Raw genomic sequence first — 19,649 nt, 5'->3', positions numbered from 1 at the left:
ACGGGCCAGAGGCAGGGCAGGCCGCCCGCCTCCAGGGCACACCCATCTCCCCACCTGCTCCAAAACCAGAGAGCCGACAGGAAGGCAAAAACGCGCCAAAAAGAATTATTTAGTGGCTTCTGGGGGAAAAAAATCGTTAATATGTTGGTTCCTTTCACCAAACCACAACCTAAAAAAGTAACTTACAAGATCCCAGAACGGAAATGGTGCTCTAGGTTGTGGTTCAGGCTTCCCAGCTGTGGATGGGAGCTCTGGCCAACAACCCACCTCAGACATGGAGGCAGCAGGGACCAGATGGGGCTTAACTGCCGGTCCCAAAGCGGACTGCAGCACCTCAGCGCTCCAGGCCCCAGCACTGACCACCACGGCTGCTGCTGACGGTCAGGTCTGTGCCCGCGGACTCGAAGCGCGGGGCAAGAGAAAAGCCCCGTCAGAAACAAGCACACCTCCCAGATGCCACGGAGCAGCCACGCCCTCTCACCTGCACTAAGGGCAGTGCCACCTGGAGCAGCAGCCGGGAGCTTGGGAAGGTCTCCCTGGGGCCATGCTCGGGGAAGGAGCTGCCCTGTTCCCACAGGGTTCTCCTCTGAAATCTGAGTGTCCATTATGGGGTAGGGGAGGAGCTGGGTGAGGGCAAGGTGGGAGGGGAGGTGCACAGTATGGTTTACTTAGTGGACACATTTGGGAGACTTGGCTTTGGCCAAAGCCCTCGATTCACTGTGTCAGGAAAGTTGAGTAGAGAAAGAGGGAATACGACACCCTCACAGTAGAAAAACTGAATTAACAAGAACCAGAAAGACACCAACCAGTCACATGTGAACACAGAGCCTACTGTCAAGAAACCAAGGTAAAGGGGACAAGGGGTGGAGCGGCCACGCAGGGCTGGCTTGACAGGAACTAGATGCTCCCCCAACCCGAGGGGCAGCCGCTTCAAATCCAGAACTCGGAAAGGAACCATGGCCTCACTAACTCCAGACACTCCTCCCCTGAACCACACAAGGACCTGCGTTTCTGCTCCACCCGCCCACTCGCGAGCCCTCCTCGCGCCCTGTCGCCCACGGCAGCCCGGCCCACAGCCTGGCGGGAGTGTGCCAGGAGGGACAACCGCCTCCCAGCCAAGGCAAAAGCGGGGGCTGGAAGCGGACATGGAGAGCCTACCCGCGCCCCCCGCACTGCCGGGCCGAGGCGCGGCCTTTCTCTAGGGGCTCTCGCGACTCGGTGAGAACGCACTGCTGCTGGAACCATCGACAACTCTCGCCTGGACCCTAGGAGGCGGAGGCAGACTGGAGGGGAGGAAGCCACCGCGCGGTGCGGCATCAACAGTCGGAACCAGCACTGCGGGCTGACCTGGGCACAGGTGGGAGCACCTCCGAGACCCCAGGCGCAGAGAAGCCCGCAGAGAAGGCAGAGGCTGACGCCGCGCCCCCGCCCCGCCCCGCAGGCCTGCGGGGCCAAGCTCGGGGATGAGAACCCTGCTGCCCGCCAGGTGACCCCTGTCAGGCCGCACTGCGCACTTCTATGCTTTTCAGGGGCTCGGGGCGCCCAGGGAAGCCAGCACCCCCGAGGAGAGGCTGAGGCCCGCAGAGACGGCATTAGCCTGGGACGGACCCCGCAGGCCCCCGTGCCCATGAGGAGCTTTCCCAGGCGCGCCTGGGAGACCGGCTGCCTCCCGCAAGTGACCGGGACGGGGAGGCGGGCTCAGCCCCAGAGACAAGTACCCCTGCCAGCCAAGCATCGGATCCCTGGAAGACACAGATCCCAAAGGGAGGCGGAAGAAGGCGCAAAGCCCAGAGCTGCCAACGTGTTCAGAGGAGAGGAGGAACGGGGCCCGGCCCTGGAGATGCAGCCCTTATCTGGCACTGGTGGCGACCCTGGGCCCTGAGGCAGGCCAAGGGGGCCGCCCCGACAGTCCCCAGAACCACCTGGCCTGCAGAAGAAGCACCGCCTCGCAGCACACACAGCTCTGGGGTCCGTGGGCCCCTGCGTGCCCCTGCTGAGGCCCACGTGGAGCCTAGAGGAACGAAGCTGGGCTCAGCGGCCAGAGCCGGAGCAGGATGGCTGAACACCAGAAGGAAGACAGGTGGGGGCAGGCAGCTGGCGGTGGCCCCGTGGGCACCCACAGTGACTCCCTGGTCTCCACAAGGCCCCAGGCCAGAGGCGCTGGGCATGGAAGTAGTGTGGGGGCCCCCCGGGACAGTCCCCGTCTCACCTACCCGGCCACTGCATCAGCCTGAGCCTGACGCACGCACGCGGAGCCAAGGGCGGCAGGTCTGGGAGCGGCAGGGCAGGGCCGGGCCTCCTGGGGGCCTGGGGCGGGGCTGAGGCCAAAGAGACCGGGCTGGTGGGCACAGAACCTCCCCTCTCCCCGAAACTCTGCTGGAGCAGGTCCCGCCCAGCACCCCGGCGTGAGCCCAGCAAGCCAGAAGAAGCAAAACACAACCAAATCCAAAAACAAACACGGGAAAACAGACACAAGAAGTGACACCCACAGGTCAAAGGTCACCAGAAGCACCAGCACGAGACGCCGCACAAGACCTCACCAGGCACGACACGCTGCACGGCAGGGACGGACGGAAGCAGGAGGGCGAGGGAGTAAGTCACTTTCGGTACAATTGCAAAAGAGTCAGCAAAGAGGACGGCAGGACGCGCCTTCTGGTCGCTCGCAGCTTGGCTTTTTTTTTTGTCTTTTTTAAACTAAGTTTTATAAATAACATCTGATAACTCTGTGTATATAAAAACTAAACTCCAACAGCCACAAAGACTTGTCTGTAAGTTTACAAGAAAGGGATTTTTTTTTGTTTTTTTTTCTTTTTTTAAACTAGCAAAGTTTCTATTATATTTTCCCTTCTCCATTTATATGGTCAAATGTTCTTGTTTGTTTTTTGTAAAAAGACAGTTTTATAAATACTCTGCAGCTCTTTTTTTTTTTTCTTTAGCTTTTAAACATATAATTTAATAACTTCGTAAAAGAAACTTCTCTCTTTTAAATAAAGGGCTATGCAACCACACAAACAGGCCATGTAAACAGTGACACGGGACCCATCGCAGAACACCGGGCACACCCTTCGCAGATGCTCGCACCCAGTGATTCGGTCTTGTTCAGTGCAATGCGTCGGGCGAGCGCACCAAGGCCCCCGGCCCTCAGCCACACGACGCCCATCCCCCCAGCCGGCGGCCCGGCGGCCCAGGGCCCTCAAGGACACCGGCTCCCCGCAGCAGAGCCTGCCTACGCCTGCCGGCCGCGCTGCGCGTGGCCCACGCAGCCCCCTGCCAGCCCAGCAGCTGTCAGGGCCTGGGGGCCGCTCGGAAGGGAGCGGCCCCCGTGCCCCGGAGCCCCCCCGCTCAGGGTCACTGGCGCCCCACACCTTGCTCGGTCTTTCTCTGTTCCCGCAGGGCCAACTCTGGATTCCGAGCCCACGTGGCCTTGGTACAAAGGGGGCTGGGGCGACCCCACGTCACCGCCGAACTGACCAATCCCAACATACAAAACACACGATGACAACGACGAGATCAAGGGGCTCAGCCCGGCGCCCCGGGGAGCAGGTTGTGCTTCGCAGGGAAGGGAAGAGAAGAGGTAGGAGAGGAAGGGGAGAGGAAGGAGGAAGAAGGGGACAGGGCTGCCGAATTCGCCACGCGCCTAACGGCCCCTCGCAGACCCGCCTGGGCAAGTGCGCGTCCCTACGACCGGGCGTCCGTCTTGGACTTCACTATTGTGATGACGCTGGTGGCGGCCACCTTGCCGGGGACGAGGGGCCCCAGGCCGGCGGCCAGGGGGCCCCGCGCTGGCGCCACGGGGCCGCGGGCCACGGTCCTGGCGAAGTTCTGCAGGGCCTCGTACTTGGAGCGCAGCGCATCGAGCTCCAGCTTCATGCTGGCGTTCTCTGAGGCCAGCTTCTCCACCTCCTGCTGCAGCTCCGCCTTCTGCTTCTCCAGCTCCTCCTTCTGCGTCACCCGCTTCACGCGGCAGCTGGCGGCATAGCCGCGGTTCTTGAGCGTGCGGCGCCGCTGCTTCAGCTGCACGATCTCCTCCTTGGACAAGCCCCGCAGGTGCTGGTTCAGCTCCCGCACCGACATGGTCACCAGCTCCTCGTCCGTCAGGCTGGTGCCATTCTCGCCTGGCTCCCGCTTCACCTGGCGGGGATGGCACAACACGCGGGTCACGGGTGGGGCGGCCGCCGGCCCTGTGCCACCCCCGCCCCGAGACACGCCCACCCCGCCTGCTCACCTTCAAGGCCTTGTTTCCTTTATTGGGGGTCGTCATACCCCGGGGGCACGGCAACCAGGCACTGTGCGAGATAGGGGGCAGAGGTCAGGATCCGAAACCATCCCCCCGCCCCGCCCCGCACCCCACCGGCCCTCGCCCCAGGACTGCCCTCCAGCCTTGCCTCTCCTGAATGGGGCTGCTCCCTGTCTACCCTGCCCCTAGGAAACCAGCTGGGAGGCTAGGAGGGTCGAAGGGAGAAAGGGGAATGAAGGGCTGTGAGAAGACCGGGCAAGATAAGGGGCTGGGGGAGAGATGAGAAGGGTGCAGGAGGGGCCGGCCCAGGAGGAAGCCCAGAGCTTTAAAAATAGCCCCAGTGCGCGCCCGGTGCGGCTGTTCCTGGCGAGTCATGCTGACTCAGCACATCCCGCGGCTCCCTCCCCGGCCAGGCACTCCCGGGGCCCAGAGCCAACACAGCCCCAGGGGGCCAGCAGCCAGGGCAGAAAGCTGCTGGGGCCAGAAAGGCCAGCCGGGCCTGCTGCAGGTGAGGGCAAGGGCCAGCCGCCCTGCACGTGTGTGTTCAAAGGTCCCCCCCCGCCGCGCCTACAGCCCTCTCCCCTAAGTCAGCCCGGGGCAAAGCCCTGCTCCCACAGAGGCTTCGGGGGGCCACTCCCGCCGGGCACTCAGGCGGAGGGAGCGATGAGGGGGATTCCTGATCCTCCCAGACTTCTCACTTTAAGGAGTGGCAAGCGGGACACCCAACTGGCCCTGGCGGGAGCTCATGCACCCTGCAGGCGGCGGGCATCCCGCGGCTGATGGAGTAACCATCCTGTGGCTTTGGGTTGCAGCATCTTGTGCCCCTGCCCTCCCCGTGCAGGGCGTTTCGCAAGAGCGCCCGCAGTTCGACCTTCAGGGGCCGGCTCAGCCCCCGCTTTTCTGGACCCCTGTCCAGAGTCAGCATCCAGAGGACAGGGAGCAAAAGCCAAAGACCTGGGTGGCTGGAGCAAAGGACCCCTCCAACTCACTCGGTCACCCTTCCCACACCCCGCCCTCACTTTCTGCTCCCCAAAGCCCTGCCAGGAACAACTTTGCACACTTCGGCCCAAGGCCCCTGGCTGAGCCAGCTGCCCCCAGGCCAGCTGCCGCCCCCGCCCCTCACTGTGCGCCCCTCACTGTGCGCTCTGCTTCCCAGGTTAGATGCAGGGAGGTAAAGGGCTGGGCTGCTGAGAGGACTCTTGCCTGGAGAAAGCCACAGACCTCCAGGCAATTCTGGCTTGGGGGGTGGCGTCTTACCCTCACTGGGAGCTGAGGCAGGAGCTGGGGAAGTGGAGGTGCAAGTGGGCTCCAGGGCAGACCCCACCCCACTCCACCCAGCCCTGCACCAGAGGACCAGGCGTCTCCCTGCAGCCAGCCGCAGACTGGGCGGGCGGGCGGCTGGCCCGAGGTCCAGAGCTGGTTCCTCCAGGGCAGGGGACGCATGCACCAGAGCTGGGGGAGGAAAGGCCCTGAGGGCCCAGGGCCACCGCTGGGAGCACGGGCTGCCGTGGCCCTGGGTCCTCCGCTGTCCCGCCACAGGAGAAGCCCCAGCCCCGGCATCTTCCACTGCCCTGCTCCCTCCACCCCCAATGCTGAGCGCAGCGGTGACTTCCTGACGAGATCGCACAGAAAAGTGCCTCCTCAACAGATTTCACCCTCCGCAGAAGGCCTGAACTCAGCACAAGCGCAGCGATGGCCGCCTAATCAAAGGTGTGCAGGAGCGCGTGGGGGAGGGGCGGGCCTCAGCCAGGCCAGGGCAGCCAGCCTCCTGGCCGGGCCTCCTCCCCGCTGGGGAACACACAGGGATCCGACAGATCGCCTTGGGGACGGGATGGGAGTGATGGCCCGGAGCACCTCTGGAAGCCAGGCGAATGGGACCCCAAAGGCAGGATCAGGAAGCTACCCGCCCCCAGGCCTCTCCCATCTCTGCTCCCCCAGAGGCCAGGCCCACCTTGCAGAGAAGACCCAGATGGCCCCGAGCCACCAAAGTACCCTGGACCTTGCACTCGGGCTGAGCCAGTCCCGGAGGGAAGGGCGATTCAGGCAGCCCCAGCCCCTTTCTCCTGGGCCCAAGTCCAGAGCATGGACTCCAGGAAGGAGGCAAGACAGCTGGCTCCTGCCCCTGCTCCTGCCTGCAAACCCCGCGGCCAACCTCCCAGGCAGGCACGTCTTGAGCACCAGTCCGGCGCCCCAACCTAGCCCAGCCTCACGCCCACCCTACCCTTTTCCCGTCTCCCAGAAGCCCTCAGCCACTGAAAGCCTCTCTGAAAGAAGTCTAAGACTTAACTCCCACCAAAGAATAAGTAACTGAGAAGCATTAAAGAAACGCCCCTTGGGAATCTGCATTTTCCTAGGACATAAAATTCCAGCCAAAAGGTCAGCTGGAGCGTTAGAACATCTGGCACCTCTGAGCCCTGGGCTGTGTGTGCGTGTGTGTACAAGGTGGGGCAAAATCAGGTTTACAGTCCTTATATGGAAACCAGCACATTAATAAACATTACCAGCATAAACCGTGGTTCACGTAGCACAACAGCAAACCTGCTTCTGCCCCGCCCTGAGGGTGGGCGGCAGTGGGGGCGAATCCCCAGAGACAAACCCCAGTGCAGCCTGGGCCAGCCATGGACCCCGGGGAGAGAGGCTCCCCATCCCGAGGCCAGGAACCACCCTCACACTTGGGAGAGGTGGTCCAGGCCACACCACCTTCAAGCTGTCACTTCCCTGCGGTCCCCACACCCGGCCCGACACCCAAGAGGGCCACAGTCTCTGCTAACACGCACGACACTGAGCCCAACCTCCAGGGGACAGCTCTGGGGTGACTGAAAACTCCGTGCCCCGCTGCCCGCCCACCTGCTGTCTCCTAAGGACTAGGCACCCTTCCAGCTCCCACTACCTGCAGCCTCAGCCCAGGCCCCAAAGCCCAGCTGCAAGGAGGGCAGGGCCTGCTCACCGGGCACCTCGGTCTCCACTGTCTAAGCCTTGCTGCTTCCTTTCCTTTGCAATTTCCTGGTAGAGCCGCACCTCCTTGCCAACTGTCCTGTCCACTGTCGCCCAAGACGCAGTACGAGGTGCACTCTGCCCAGCTCTTTCACAGAGCCCCGGGCGCCACCACCCGACCCCACCCTTTCCTCCCGCCACCCAGGCTGCCCCTCCCTGCAGACCTCCCCAGCCTCTGTCTCCCTCTCTGGTCAAGGCACCCTCTCTTCCCCGCCCCAGGGCGCACAGCCCTGCCGACCAGACCCGTCACAGGGAAAGCCTCTGCTTCCCATCCCCTCGCTCGGCCCCTCTAAGCTCCACCCCTTCTCTCACTCAGAGAACTATTTCCCAGTTTGGGGAACTGTCCCAGACGTGGGTCGGGGACCCGGTGCCTGGGAAAAGCCCGTCTGAAGGCGATGGACAGGTCAGGGGCTTCATGCGCTACCTCATCGTGGGTCCCTCCACTTCCTCCTCCCCACCCGGCCTCCGACTCGCACCTCAGCCCACACTTTAAAAAGCGCCCCAACCCCTGGGACCAGCCCCATCCCCACGTCCCCACGGTCCCCTCCACCTCTCTCCCGTCCTTTCAGGCCCCCGGCCCTGGCTCAAATCCCCCCAGGCACCGAGATGAGCAACGAGTGACCTCATGCTGATGACTCAGCAAGTCTCCCTCGGGCTCTGGCACGCGTGTGACGGAGCGGAGCCGGCGCGAGCAGGGTCTTCCCTGCGCCCCCCGTGCCGGCCCTCCCCCGGCCCGCCAAGGACCCCTGCGCCCGGAAGGAGCCGACACAGACACCTGATGAATCAGCACCTCGGACCGAGGCCACGGGGCTCATCGGCGAAGCCCTGGGCGCCCCGCTCGACCCCACCCTTTCCTCCCGCCACCCTGGCCGCCCCTCCTTCCAGGACGCCCCAGCCGCCACTGAGCGAGCCGCGCGCTCGCCCCGCCCGCCCGCCCGCCCGCCCTCCGCCGGCAACGCGGCCCACCCCCCAGCACCCGGGGCGCTGGGGCCAGCAGTGCCCTGCCCGACAGGGAAATCGAGGCACGGGCCGCCAGCACGGAGCGGGGCAGACCCGAAGCCAGGAGCGTTCGGCCCGTGCCTGTAGGGTCCGCCGAGGGGAGCCACGGCCCAGCCGGCCGCACCCCGGCCCGGAGCCCCTGGCTGCCCGCTGCCCCCCGCCCGGCCGGGCCCCGCCGCCGCACTCACCCAACACACTGCGGGCCTGGGCGGGCCGAGGCTGGGGCGGGGGGCGGCGGGCGCTCCGAGGCTGCGCGAGACTGGGCCGCGCGGGGGCTCCGGGCCCGGGATGGGGGCTCGCCGCCTGCGCGGGCCGAGCCGAGCGCGCTGGGAAGGCCGGGCTGGACCAGGCTCGGGATCCGCCGCCGCCGCCGCCGCCGCCGCCGCTCCACAGACGTCACATGATGTTTGGTCACGTGGGCTCCATTCATGAAGCGGCGTCGCGACCGGCCGGGGCTTAAAGGGGAAGGCGCGGCGGCGGCGGCGGCGGGGGCGGGGCGAAGCCGCGCGGCGCCTGCGTACACGGGCGCCGTCGTCCCGGCAACGCGCGCCGCGCCCAGCCCCGGCGGGGTCTCGCGGGACTAGCCCCGGCGCGCGCTCCCCGGCGGCCACGCCCCCTTTCCGGCCTTCGAGGCGGGCCCAGCCGCTCTCCCGGCCGTTGAGTGCTGACACTTTCAAAGGCCACGTGTCCAAGAGGCCCCTGCCACCTGCGCAGGGTAGCGGACTGCGCCTGGCGCTCAGGCCTTAGGAGGGCCGTGCAGGGACACAAGCACTCCGGGCCCAGCCCTGGCCGCGGCAGCGGGAGCGAGGGCAGCGGCCAGGCCTCCGAGGGGAGGCCATCCTGGTGGGGACTGCGGACACAACCGTGCGCCTTGTTTTCTCTGTCGTGCACGTTTTTCCGTTTTTTTCTCGTTTCCCTCTCTCCGCTTGTCCCCAAAGTGCCTGCTTCCACCCGCGTGCCCTGGACCTTGGTTCTGGGTGGTCCAGGGGAAGGGAACAAACAACAGGAGACGCCGCAGTGTGGTTCCTGGAAACAACGCTCAGGAGCTGCCCTGGCCACCCCGTCTGGCCCCTCAGGGGACACGTGTGCTTGGCCTGGGTGCTCCCGACACACCCCACGGACGCCCCGTTGGGCAGGGTGGCGGGGGACAGCCTCTGAGGCACGGGGCCTCATCTCGCTGTCTCCGTGCTCTGCGCCTGTTTGTTGGTTGGACAAGGGCAACACCCCTGGTCCCACGAGGGGGCTCTGACCCTTGGCAGCTCCTCTGCCCTTGTGGGCCTCCAGCGAGCGGTGGTTTTGTGTCAACTTGACTGGGGCCTGGGACGCCCAAATGTTGGGTCAAACACACAGCCTGTTTCTGCGAGGATATTTTGGCGCGAGATTAACACTTAGATTGGTAGACTTCAACGGCTTGCCCTCCGTGCCGCAGGTGGGCCTCACCCAATCCGCTGCCGGCCCAAAGTGAACAAAGACGGAGGTGCCCTGCAGCGAGAATTCCCACCAGCAGCGCTGGCTCTGCCTGACTCCCATCCCGGACTGGGGTGTCGGCTGTCTGGGAACCCAGCCCACCTGCCCGCCCGCCCGCCCGCCCTGCAGCGTGGACTCGCTAGCCTCACCGGTTGCGCGGACCACTCCCTTAAAACGAACCTCTTTATACACGTCCCGGTGTCTATTTCCACGTCCTTCTGGTTCTGTCTCTCCGCGGAGCCCTGGCACAGCTAGCCCCCAGGGGCCTCCCGCCCAGCCTGCCCCTGCCTGGGTGTGATGGACAGACATGCCCTCACGACCTGAGGCCTGGGGGACGCAGTAGCTGCTGCCCTCTCGCAGCCGGGCAGGGCAGGCCCAGCCCAGCCCAGCCCCACCTTCCAGTGGCTGAGGCCTGAGAGGCTGCGCCGGCCCCCTCTGCTCAGCCCCCTCTGCTCGGCGGGAGGCTCCCCTTCACTCCTCACCCCAGCCCAGCAGCCTGGGAAGCAGCGACCCTCTGGGAGCAGCTGAGGGGCCCCTCCACACACCGTGACAAAGTTAGAAGTTAAGACACTGGGCCGGAAACCACTTTATTTAACCTAAGAGGCCAAAGAAACAAGTGACAGCATCTGGGGGTCAAGTCAGGAGTGGGAGACAGTGGCCTGAGAGCTCTGATGACCTTGGAAGTCCAACTGTTGGGGGAGCCCTTTCTCCAGTGGGGACGCAGGGTCATGGGCGGTGGCCAAGAGGAAACACAGTCCCTCCCACTGCACTCAAGATGCATGGGACCCTCTGGTTGTTCCTGCCCAGAGGAATGTGTCCCCACCCCGTGCGTGGAGAGTGGGAAGGTGGCGGGCGTGGCACGGTAGGGCGCTCTCCTTGGCCAGGACCTCAGGGAGGGGAAGCTTGACCTTTTGTGCCCAGGAAGGGGACCAAAGCCCAAGCCAGCTGACTCTGGGGCATGACAACCCTTCCAAGCCCCCAGGAGGTGGTCCTGACTTGGTCTGGGGGCAGAGGAAGGGGGAGGTTGAGGTCAGAAGGCCCATCTGTCTCCTTGGCCAGGAGGCGCTCAGGGAGCTCCCCGGTGGGAAGTGACACGCCCTCTCCCCGGCTATGACCCTGGGTGACCGGAGTAGACCAGGGCCGGGGCAGTGGGCCGCCACGAGGGCACGACAGCCTGCGTGGCTTGGGGCTAGGACGCCCTGCGCAGAGCTCCGAGCCCGGAGAGAGAGGGCGGAGGGCAGCCTGGTGTGTACGCAGCGGGGACACCTCAGTCCTCGGTGCCCACGGGGGCCACGCTGCGGGTGAGCAGCTTGGAGTGGCCCGAAGGAGGGAAGTCCAGCTTCACCTTGTCCAAGACAGTCTTCTTGATGGCAGCTGGTGAGACCTGCTCCTGGTCAGCCATGGACTGCAGCTCCCTGGAGGGAGCAGTGAGGGGGCTTGGGTACAGGGCCCTGCCTGCTCCCCAGGCCCAAGTGCCCACGAGGGAAGAAGAGACGGGCCCGCAGCTCCCTGCGCCTGCCCTTCTCTGCCATCCACCCTCCCCTGACGGCCGTCTGGCTCACTCTCACCTCATTCAAACCGGCTCAGACTCCCCCACTTTAGAGCCCCGACTCTGAGCCCTTATCGCCCTGTGCACAGGACCTGTGCCTTGTCTGTCTCCCGGCTGGTGCCAGGAAGGCGGCCCTGTGCCCCGCCTCACTGTCACACGGTGGCTCTCGGAAGAGCCCGGGGGTCTGTACTGGAGAGCAGGCCAGAGGGCGAGAAAGACGCCTGTCCATCCTCAGGACCTGGACTAGGGACAGTGAGGGCGAGCCTAGACACCGAAGGCCGGCCGGCCCTGCTCTGGCTTGCATTCAGCTCTCGCAGAGCAGGGCGCCCCGCTGCCTCCTGCTCGTCTGACCTGCTTAATCTTCCAGGCCAGGCCAGGAGGCAGGGGTTATCATGGGCCCCACAGGTTCCCTGGCAGGATGCTGGGGGGGGGCATCGCAAACCGCGCCCCAGGGAACCTCAGGGCTCCTGTGCCCTGCCCACTGCCAGGCCGGAGTGCGACAAACATCTGCCGTGTGAATGACCGAGCGGACCCGAGCGGGCCATGGGCTCCGGTGCCCCGGGGCAGGGGGCGGGGGGCACGCAGCTGCGGGGTCACCCACCGTGTCCGCATGCAGGAGGCCTCCACGGCGTTGATGAGCAGGGAGCGGAAGCCCCCGCTCTCCAGCACGTGCAGGGCATGGATGGTGGCCCCTCCGGGGGAGCAGACGTTGTCTTTGAGCTGGCCCGGGTGCTGCTCCGAGTCCAGCAGCATCTTGGCGGCCCCCTGCAGACGGGGAGAGGGGCTGACGGCTACGGGGGCCCCCGCCCACGTCCACAGGGCCCTGGCCCAGCCCCAGCGGCACCCGCCGGCTCCCCCGCGGCCCATCCCAGGCACCAGCCCAGCCACCCCCCGCGCAGAGGGCCCGGGGGAGGACTGACCAGCAGGGCCTGGGCCCCGAGGCGGACTGCCAGGCGCCGGGGCAGCCCCATCTTCACGCCGCCGTCAGCCAGGGCGTCAAGGGCTGTGAACGCCTGCAGGGAGAAGGCGCCTCAGACGCCATGCCTTGCCTTTTCTCCTTGGGGCAATGGCCGCGCAGCAGCTGGGGGGGTGGAGGGGAGGGCGGAGGAGGAACGGACGTGCCTGGAGGGCCCCCCCGCAGCCAGCTGCTGCCCACCGTCCCCAGCGCTCACGTAGGCTGGGCCGCTGCCGCTGAGCCCCGTGACGGCATCGATGAGGTCCTCCTCCACCTCCGCGCAGAAGCCCACGCTGCCCATGAGCTGCTCCAGCAGCCGGCCGTCCTCCACTTGGGCGTGGGTGCCCATGGCATACACGGTGGCCCCCTCCCGCACCACGACCGGCGTGTTGGTCATGCAGCGGATGATTTTGGGGGCTGCCTGGAACGCCGTCAGCTTCTGGAGAAGAAACCACCTGTGTGTCCGCCGCGGCCTGTGCCCAGCGGGGTGCATGGGGCGTGAGCATGAGCACCCACCCCACGGAGCATTTCCCAGCTCTCGCTGTGGGCCGGGCCAACACATGCATTTCCCGGGGGGAGGGGAGCCGGGGCATGGAGGGGAGCGGAGCCTCTGGGCGCTCCGCAGTGCACACCCCCATCCCCTCTCCACGCCCCGCTGGGCCTGGACCGCAGCACCCACCTTCTCGATGGAGCTGATGGTGACGCCCGCCGCACAGGACACGAGGATGTGCCGGTCCTTGAGGTCAGAGCCGATTTCGTCCAGGATGAAGGGGATGATGTGCGGCTTCACGGCCAGAAAGAGCATGTCGCTGTGCTGCACCGTCTCCTTGTTGTGGGGCGTCAGGTTCACCCCCATTTTCTGTGGGGAGTGTCACGGCGGGCTCAGCCTGAGCCTGGGGCTGGCGGGACCCTCAGCACCCCTGCCCCCAGCTGAGGCCGCGCTGCGGACCAGCTCCGAGGCTGCTGGGCCGGGGCCGTCAGGGGCTCAGGGGCCCCGCCACTCCCCTGCCGCCCTTCCCACTCAAAAGGGCGGGGAGCATTCTACTCTGGAAAGTGTTCCTTTTGCAGCGAGAAAAGGGACACTGTATTCATGCCTCAGCCCCGGCCCCCTGCCGTCTGCCCTCTGAGTGCGGTGATGGTCCCAAGCTGGGCGCTTGCCCCACCCTGGGACCTGGAGCCCTAGCTCAGCCACGGCAAACGGAAGCTGTGTCAGCCCCAGAGGTGTCTCTCCTGGCCCCACACTGTGGCCCCACCCGCCTGGCCCCCAGAGCACCCCATTCCAGACCGGCAGCCCCTCCCCGCCAGCTGCCCGTGTGCCTGGTGCCCAGGTCCCAAGAGCAGAGCCGGGTCTGTGAGGTGCCGTGGCCCGGGCCCCTTCTCTCGCTGGGCTGGGGGGCTGCTTCACGAGGCCACTCCGCCTGGCCCTACAGGGTGGAGGCTGTCACAACCCCCTCCCAGGGTCAGACACACTGACTGGGCCTGGGAGGCCCCTGTCACCCCGCACCTACCCTGAGCGCCGCGGTGGTGGCCAGGTCCATGTCTGGAGAGCTGGCCACTATCCTGTGGGCGGCTAGGACGCCTGCAGGGAGCAGAGTTCCTCCTCAAGGCCAGTCCTGGCCTCCCTGGCCCACATCCCCAGGGAGCGGAGCGGCATCCCTCTGCCCAGGTGAGGGCAGCCCCGCCCGACCCCAAACTCCCTGGGGCGCGCGTTACCCAGACCCCGCCTTCCTTCCCCCAGGCCGCAGCGGGGTAACTGCCCCCCTCCCGCTGTGGGTCCCCTCCTGGCCACAGGGCCTACCTGCTGCTGTGAAGCCCTTGGCCAGGGCAAAAGCCAGCTGGCCAGCCCCGATGAAGCCCACGCTCATGGTGTCGCCAGGCGCGCCCTCAGCCCTTAGAGCTGGCACTTGCTCTGCCGGAGCAGCTGCGGGAGGAGACGCGGCCGATCCCGCGCCAGAAGTTAGGGCCACTGCACCACCGGCCGGCGCCCCCGACCCCGGCCGCTCTAACTTCCCCCTTGGTTGCCCAACGGCCCCGGGCCAGGTAACTGCTCCGATCTCCCACCTGCAAGGCCGTCCCCGACCTGCTCGCGAGCTCCCCAGGCACAGGGAGGCGGGAGGAGCGCGCCGGACCGCAGACGGGGTCGGGGAGCCGCGGGGGGCACCCTCCCGGAGCCCGGAGACCCCCCCCAGGGGCCAGCACCCTTGTCCTGGCGCCCCGCCGCCGGGTGCCGCGGGACGCACACGCACGCCTCCCCTGCCCCGCAGCGCCACCCACCTGCGGGAGCCGGACCCCAGCCCCGGTCCGGTAGACGAGATACCTTGCCACCGCCGCCCCCCGCCCACCGCGCGGCGCCAGCCACGCGGCATCCGCGCCCTCCGGCCCCGCCTCCGACGCCCGGGCCAATCCACAGGGCGGCCGCCCGGGCGCCGGCCAATCGGAGGCTGCGGGCGGCGCGGAGGGGGGTTGCATCAGCCTCTCGCCCGGGCCCACGCCCCCCGCCGGCCCACCGGGCCTCCCCGCTGCCAGCCTCACGACAGACCCAGGGGCCTCTACCCCCACCCCCGCACCCCGGATCCGCGTCCCCGGAACCTCCCCCCGAACCCGCGTTCCTTAGGACCTCCGTCCCTTGGGCCCTCGCGCTGTGACCCGTGCCCGCCCAGATCCAGGCCCTGGGACCAAACGTGGGGACTAAGGACGCGGGGCGCGGGAAGGGGCGGCGGGAGTGAGGTCCTCAAGGGAAGGTCCTGGGCAGGATCACGTAACGCGGAGCCCTGTTGTGGGCCACACGGACACGAATATGGCAGGCCGGTGTCCCCCACCGCGTGGCGGACGCTGGCTGTGAGCCCAGACCTATCATTAACACGGGCGAGCATCACGTTTGGAGGAATCCTACCGGGTAGAAGTTTTCCTTGCTTGGAGGAGGGAGGTTAGAAACAACGTGCCTAATGGCAATATTTAAAATGTATCATTGGTTTGATACTGTATCTTTGCCCTTGCTCGTGTGTGCCTGGGCCAGAGCGGGCCAGGAGGCTTGGAGACTGGAGAGACCCCAGGATCTGGAGGCATCTGGGAAGTCCAGGTCACTCTCCGAGGTCCCTGCTTCTCCCTCTCGGGTTTCTCCTCCACAGTCTCTTCTGGGCCAGGACCCTTTCGGAAGCAGCCGGACACTCAGCAGCGGGCCTGTTGCCATTTCAACAGGTCCAGCAGGCCACTTGAGGCAGAAGACGACCCCACCGTGCCCCCCACCCCGGCCCCCGCGGAGCACCCAGAGTCTCCTGATGCCTCGTCTGCAGGGTCTGGGCAGAACGTGGCTCTGCCGCTTTCCCCGAGGGCGTTCTCAGCAGTCACCTGAGCTGCCTCGAGGATTTGGGCTTGGACAGTTGGGGTCCCCGTCAGCAGCAGGGTCAAAGCAAAGTGAAAGTAAGACATGGTCCTTGAGAACAACCCACCCCCCCGCAGGGCTGGGGGCGAGCTGCTTTATTTAACCGGCTCTGCAAATCGAGTGGCAGGCTGTCCTGAAGCACGTTGGTGCCATGGAACCTGAGGTGTGTCGTTGACACAGTGACCCCCGCCGCCGCCAGAGCCAGTACCGATCACGTGTGTGGCAGGGCTCCAGGCCTTCGAGTGGCATCTGCTCTGGCCATCAGCCCTTGTCCTCCCAGGACAGGCTGCTCAGGGAAGTGGCCTGGCGCAAACTCGGGGCTCCGATGTGGCTCACCTGACTGTCCTTACCCAGAGATGGAAACCTCTTCTGGAAAAAGTACTGTTTTTCAAGTAATAACAGCAAGTAACTCCCCTTGTCCACAGAGAGTCCTCTTGTCCCCAGGACCTTCCGGCTCATCTCGAGCCCAGGATCCCCTCCCTCCTCTGTCTCTCCCCCAACCCCGTGGACTTTGAAGTTTAGTGTGGGCGCGGAGCTGGGGACAGGAGGCCTCTGGACAGTGAGGAGATGCAGCAGTCGGTGACGCATAACTCGATCCTGAAGTTTGGCTGGAAAAGGGAGGGCGGCTGGTGTCCAGGTCTCCCCGTGACCTGCGAAGGGTGGGGCCCACATGCCTCTTTGTCCCTGGAAGTGTACCCCCTAACCCCAACCCTCCCACAGCTGGGGGGGGCCCTCAGGACGCCTCAGGACCCGGGCTCCTGCCCCCTTCGGGGGTCTGCCTGCCATGCCCGCCCCCAGGGTAAAGCGCCCCTGCTGGAGTGACTTCCCTAGCAGGCAGGGCCGATCTGTCTCACGCTCTGCTGGCTGCCGGCACAGAGGGTGCCTGAAACCTGCCTGGGCGCAGCCGCCCACGGTGGTGCCGCACCCTTGTGCCCCCCACTGTGCTTGGGCCCAGAAACCCCTGGAGGGGTGTGGGGGGGCCGTGAGTGCTGAGTGCCGCCGGGAGGGGCCGCCAAGCTTGGCCTCCCCCGTGCCGTTCTGGGTTCTGGCCGGGGGAGAGGAGGCCATCTGCCCCTTCCCTGGAGGCCACCCTCACCCCAGAGCGGCCTGGGCCCCACCCCAGCTGCCGCGGCCCCCAGCAGGCAGGGCCTGGGTCCCTCTCCTCAGGGTGCACGGGGCGGAGGGGCAGAGACTGCTCGGCAGGCCGGGGTGCAGACCAGAGCCGGCGTTTATTCCCTGCTCCAGGCCTCGGGCCAGTCAGCAGGCTGCGAGGCTGTGGGCTCCGAGGCGGCCAGTGGGCTGCGCGGGCCGGCCCAGGCTGGGCTCTTGAGTGGGAGGAGCTGTCTGGAGCACAGTGGGCGATCCCCGCCGGGCCTTGAGGGTCAGCTGCTAGGCAAACGAATGCTTGAGCAGATGGAGGTGGGGGACCTGCAGGCTCCAGGGAAGTGCCCGGAGCCCAGGCCCCGCACCCCGGGCCCCCACAGGCCCCACAGGGCTGCCGTGTGCGGGCCGCCTGGGTGGGGACCCGGCGTCTCCCAGCATGCTCTTGGCGGTGCGGCTGGCCCCCGAGGGCCCCTGTAGGTCGCCTGCGTCCCCCGGCCGCTGAGGCCGCCCGGAGGGACCACACCGCAGTCCTGGCTCCGCTTCCCACGTCCGTCCGTGGCCAGCAGGAGGCATGGGAGCTGGGGTCCCGACTCCAGCTCCTTCCCTCCGAGCCGCCGCAGACCCCCAGCAGGGCCCTGCTCCGCTGGCTGTCCTTCCAGGGTCTGGGGAGCTGCCCCCTGAAGGCTGGAGGAGGGCCAGCCCCATGGCCCTGCGCTGGCCTGGCTCTGGCCTTCTCCCGGGCTCCTTTCCAGCCCTTTCCCACACCTCTGGGAAGTGTCCCCTTTTCAGCTCCTCTCAGATCACCCAGCCTGACCGTGGGCTCCAGGCACTGACGGACACCTGGGGCCACCAAGTCCCGGCCTCAGTGAATCCATGTGCAAAGCAGGTCACCCCAGCGCCTGTCTCTCGCAGTGACCGTCACTGTCCCCGGAGGGCCATGGGATGGAGAGACAGAGACAGGCAGGGAGAGGCAGACAGAGAGGAGCTGGGGGCTGCCTGGCAGAGGCCCCTCTGGCGTCCCGCTCAGGGCCTCCCGCCCTCGGCCCCCCCGCCCACCCCTCCCGAGCTGGGGGCTTCCCCTGGCCCCCCGTGTACAGCCTGGAGAGCGGAGGTGGCGGGCGGCTGCGGGGGCTACAGGACGGGCACGAAGCGGATCCTCTGTGAGTAGGCGAGGTCGGCGACGTAGAGGAGCAGGTTGACGTAGGTGAAGATGGCCACCACCAGCTGGCTGTCCCAGGGGCAGCGGCCCCGAGCGCAGTCCGGGGGCCGCCCGGGCTCGCCGTACTTGGGGTCAAAACAGAAGACGGGCCAGATGACCGCGGCGCTGAGGTACAGGAGCACAGCCAGGAAGGTGTACACCACCACCACGCGGTCGAAGGGGCAGCCCAGGCCGCCCGTGTGGCCCGTCACGCTCAGAGCCACCACGACCACCGTGGCCAGGAAGCACAGGCTGTAGACGGCCACGCACCACTGGGTGGCCACGAAGCGCCCGTAGCGACTGTCATGGACCAGCGCCCCGAAGATGATGCAGGCCACGAAGGCCTGGACGATCTTGAGGAGGCCAGACACCGTGGCCATGTAGCTGGCCACCTGGCCGGGCCGGGCCCGCGTCAGGGCCACCTCCGCGGCGTACGCCAGGAAGAGGAGCCCGGCGAAGACGCTGGCGGCCAGGCGGAAGTCCCGGGCCGCGCAGCCCTCGGGCGCGGGCGGGCACTGCAGCCGCGTGAAGTACAGCGGGTAGAGGACGGCGGCCGTGGCCGAGAGCAGCGTGGCCAGCATGGCGAAGGCCGCCGTGAAGTTGCCCCAGGAGAGGCGCAGGCAGCTGTGCAGCCCGGTGAACTCGCAGGCCACCACCAGCACGGAGAGGGCGAAGCAGAAGCCCCAGGCCGCCATGCAGAAGGTGCCCTGGACGCCCGCGGAGCCGCCGCGGTGGGCCACCAGGCTGAAGGTGGTGCAGCCGAAGGCCAGCTGCAGCACGCGGGCGGTGCCCACGGGGGACGTCACGGCGCCCAGGTGCAGGTACCCGCCCCCGGGGGGCTCCAGGGTGCTGCCCATGGCCCGGCCTCTTCCTCTCCTCACGCGGCGCCTCTGTCTCCTTCAGCCGCCCTGCCGGGGCCGGCAGCCTGCAGTAGCGGTGACTGGCGACTGGCGCTGTGATGTCGCAGCACGCAGCCTCTCCTCTGCTCGTGTGGGGAGGGCAAGGCCCCCAGCGCTATAAATAGGCGGCTGTGATCAGAGGCTGGGACATCCGACCCCTGTGTCCCGGCCAGGCCCCTGCCCGGTGATCGTTAACCCCTGGGCTCCTGGCACCGCCCCCCACAGCACCTGCGTCTGTCGGTCAGTCGCTCCCTAGCCCGCGGGGTGGGGGTGGGGCGGGAGGGGAGCCGGGAGCCGGGAGCCGGGAGCTGGGAGCGGAGAGCGACCTGGTTGCTCCCAGTCCCTTCAGCTCCTGGAGCCTCCTGGGCTCGTCCACAGGGGGATGGGCCAGGGGAGGCGACCCTGCCTGTCCTTCCAGAAGGCGGCTTGGTGGTTTCAGACCCTGTTGGCGTTGCTCCCGGGACCCTGGCTCAGCTCTTGTCCCGGGGAGGTGGTGGGGGAGGGAGCGGGTGCTGGAGGCCCTGCACCCCCCTTTCTTCCCACAGCCCCAGCCTGACCTGGGGCGGAGCTTTTGTTATTATGGGGGGGGGTTGTGGAGCTTTTTACCTGTCCCTGTAGTGGACACATAACACCGAGGAAAAAAACCAATGCCCCCGTGTTTAGACTAAAACACTAATAATGTGCAAAATGTTTTTGAAGATGAAAAATTTCTTTCTGAATGTGTGCATTGGACGTTCCCCTCAGTGCGGGGAAATATACAGAAAAATCACCTGAGACCCTCTCGCTCGATCCGACCCCTATGAACATCTCGTGTGTATGTACGTAATTACATAATTATGTATCTTTCCCCCACTTTCACTTAGAA

General features: G+C 66.5%; 3 protein-coding genes across 5 annotated transcripts; all 3 read right to left on the bottom strand.

The window, feature by feature from the left end:
- Positions 1-1,631: 1,631 nt before the first annotated feature.
- On the bottom strand, positions 1,632-8,573 carry MAFG (MAF bZIP transcription factor G). Of its 2 annotated transcripts, none has more exons than XM_054593027.1 (3): positions 8,419-8,573; positions 4,226-4,286; positions 1,632-4,131 (listed from the first exon to the last, which is right to left on the bottom strand). In XM_054593027.1, exons 2-3 carry the CDS (start codon positions 4,259-4,261, stop codon positions 3,679-3,681), a joined length of 489 nt encoding a protein of 162 aa, XP_054449002.1. In that variant the 5' UTR covers positions 4,262-4,286; positions 8,419-8,573; the 3' UTR covers positions 1,632-3,678. The 2 variants fall into 2 exon arrangements, with proteins under 2 accessions (XP_054449002.1, XP_054449003.1); XM_054593028.1 differs by lacking the exon at positions 8,419-8,573 and adding an exon at positions 8,007-8,051.
- A 1,679-nt stretch (positions 8,574-10,252) lies between these two features.
- Positions 10,253-14,535, bottom strand: PYCR1 (pyrroline-5-carboxylate reductase 1). Of its 2 annotated transcripts, none has more exons than XM_054593314.1 (8): positions 14,476-14,535; positions 14,000-14,122; positions 13,710-13,780; positions 12,881-13,060; positions 12,419-12,640; positions 12,167-12,259; positions 11,848-12,011; positions 10,253-11,112 (listed from the first exon to the last, which is right to left on the bottom strand). In XM_054593314.1, the coding sequence occupies exons 2-8, from the start codon at positions 14,064-14,066 to the stop codon at positions 10,965-10,967; spliced, it is 945 nt and encodes a 314-aa protein (XP_054449289.1). In that variant the 5' UTR covers positions 14,067-14,122; positions 14,476-14,535; the 3' UTR covers positions 10,253-10,964. The 2 variants fall into 2 exon arrangements, with proteins under 2 accessions (XP_054449289.1, XP_054449290.1); XM_054593315.1 differs by having other exon boundaries at positions 12,419-12,637.
- A 3,223-nt stretch (positions 14,536-17,758) lies between these two features.
- On the bottom strand, positions 17,759-18,837 carry MYADML2 (myeloid associated differentiation marker like 2). Its single transcript, XM_054592902.1, has one exon. It carries the CDS (start codon positions 18,740-18,742, stop codon positions 17,819-17,821), a length of 924 nt encoding a protein of 307 aa, XP_054448877.1. The 5' UTR covers positions 18,743-18,837; the 3' UTR covers positions 17,759-17,818.
- Between the last annotated feature and the right edge of the window lie 812 nt (positions 18,838-19,649).

Source organism: Pteronotus mesoamericanus, unplaced genomic scaffold (assembly GCF_021234165.1).
Source record: "Pteronotus mesoamericanus isolate MK-2021 breed Mesoamerican mustached bat unplaced genomic scaffold, CSHL_Meso_final scaffold_408, whole genome shotgun sequence".
Classification (NCBI taxonomy): domain Eukaryota; kingdom Metazoa; phylum Chordata; class Mammalia; order Chiroptera; family Mormoopidae; genus Pteronotus; species Pteronotus mesoamericanus.
Note: the sequence above shows the minus strand (reverse complement) of the source record. Positions and strands in the feature narration are given on the sequence as shown.

Excerpts from the sequence above, each read along its gene's own strand:
- MAFG (XM_054593027.1), bottom strand. The coding sequence starts at position 4,261 with ATGACGACCCCCAATAAAGGAAACAAGGCCTTGAAG. Across the intron at positions 4,132-4,225 it reads AAGGAAACAAGGCCTTGAAG|GTGAAGCGGGAGCCAGGCGA; the intron begins GTGAGCAGGCGG and ends CATCCCCGCCAG.
- PYCR1 (XM_054593314.1), bottom strand. The coding sequence starts at position 14,066 with ATGAGCGTGGGCTTCATCGGGGCTGGCCAGCTGGCTTTTGCCCTGGCC. Across the intron at positions 13,061-13,709 it reads CCACCACCGCGGCGCTCAGG|AAAATGGGGGTGAACCTGAC; the intron begins GTAGGTGCGGGG and ends CACTCCCCACAG. Across the intron at positions 12,641-12,880 it reads CCATCAGCTCCATCGAGAAG|AAGCTGACGGCGTTCCAGGC; the intron begins GTGGGTGCTGCG and ends TTTCTTCTCCAG.
- MYADML2 (XM_054592902.1), bottom strand. The coding sequence starts at position 18,742 with ATGGGCAGCACCCTGGAGCCCCCCGGGGGCGGGTACCTGCACCTGGGC.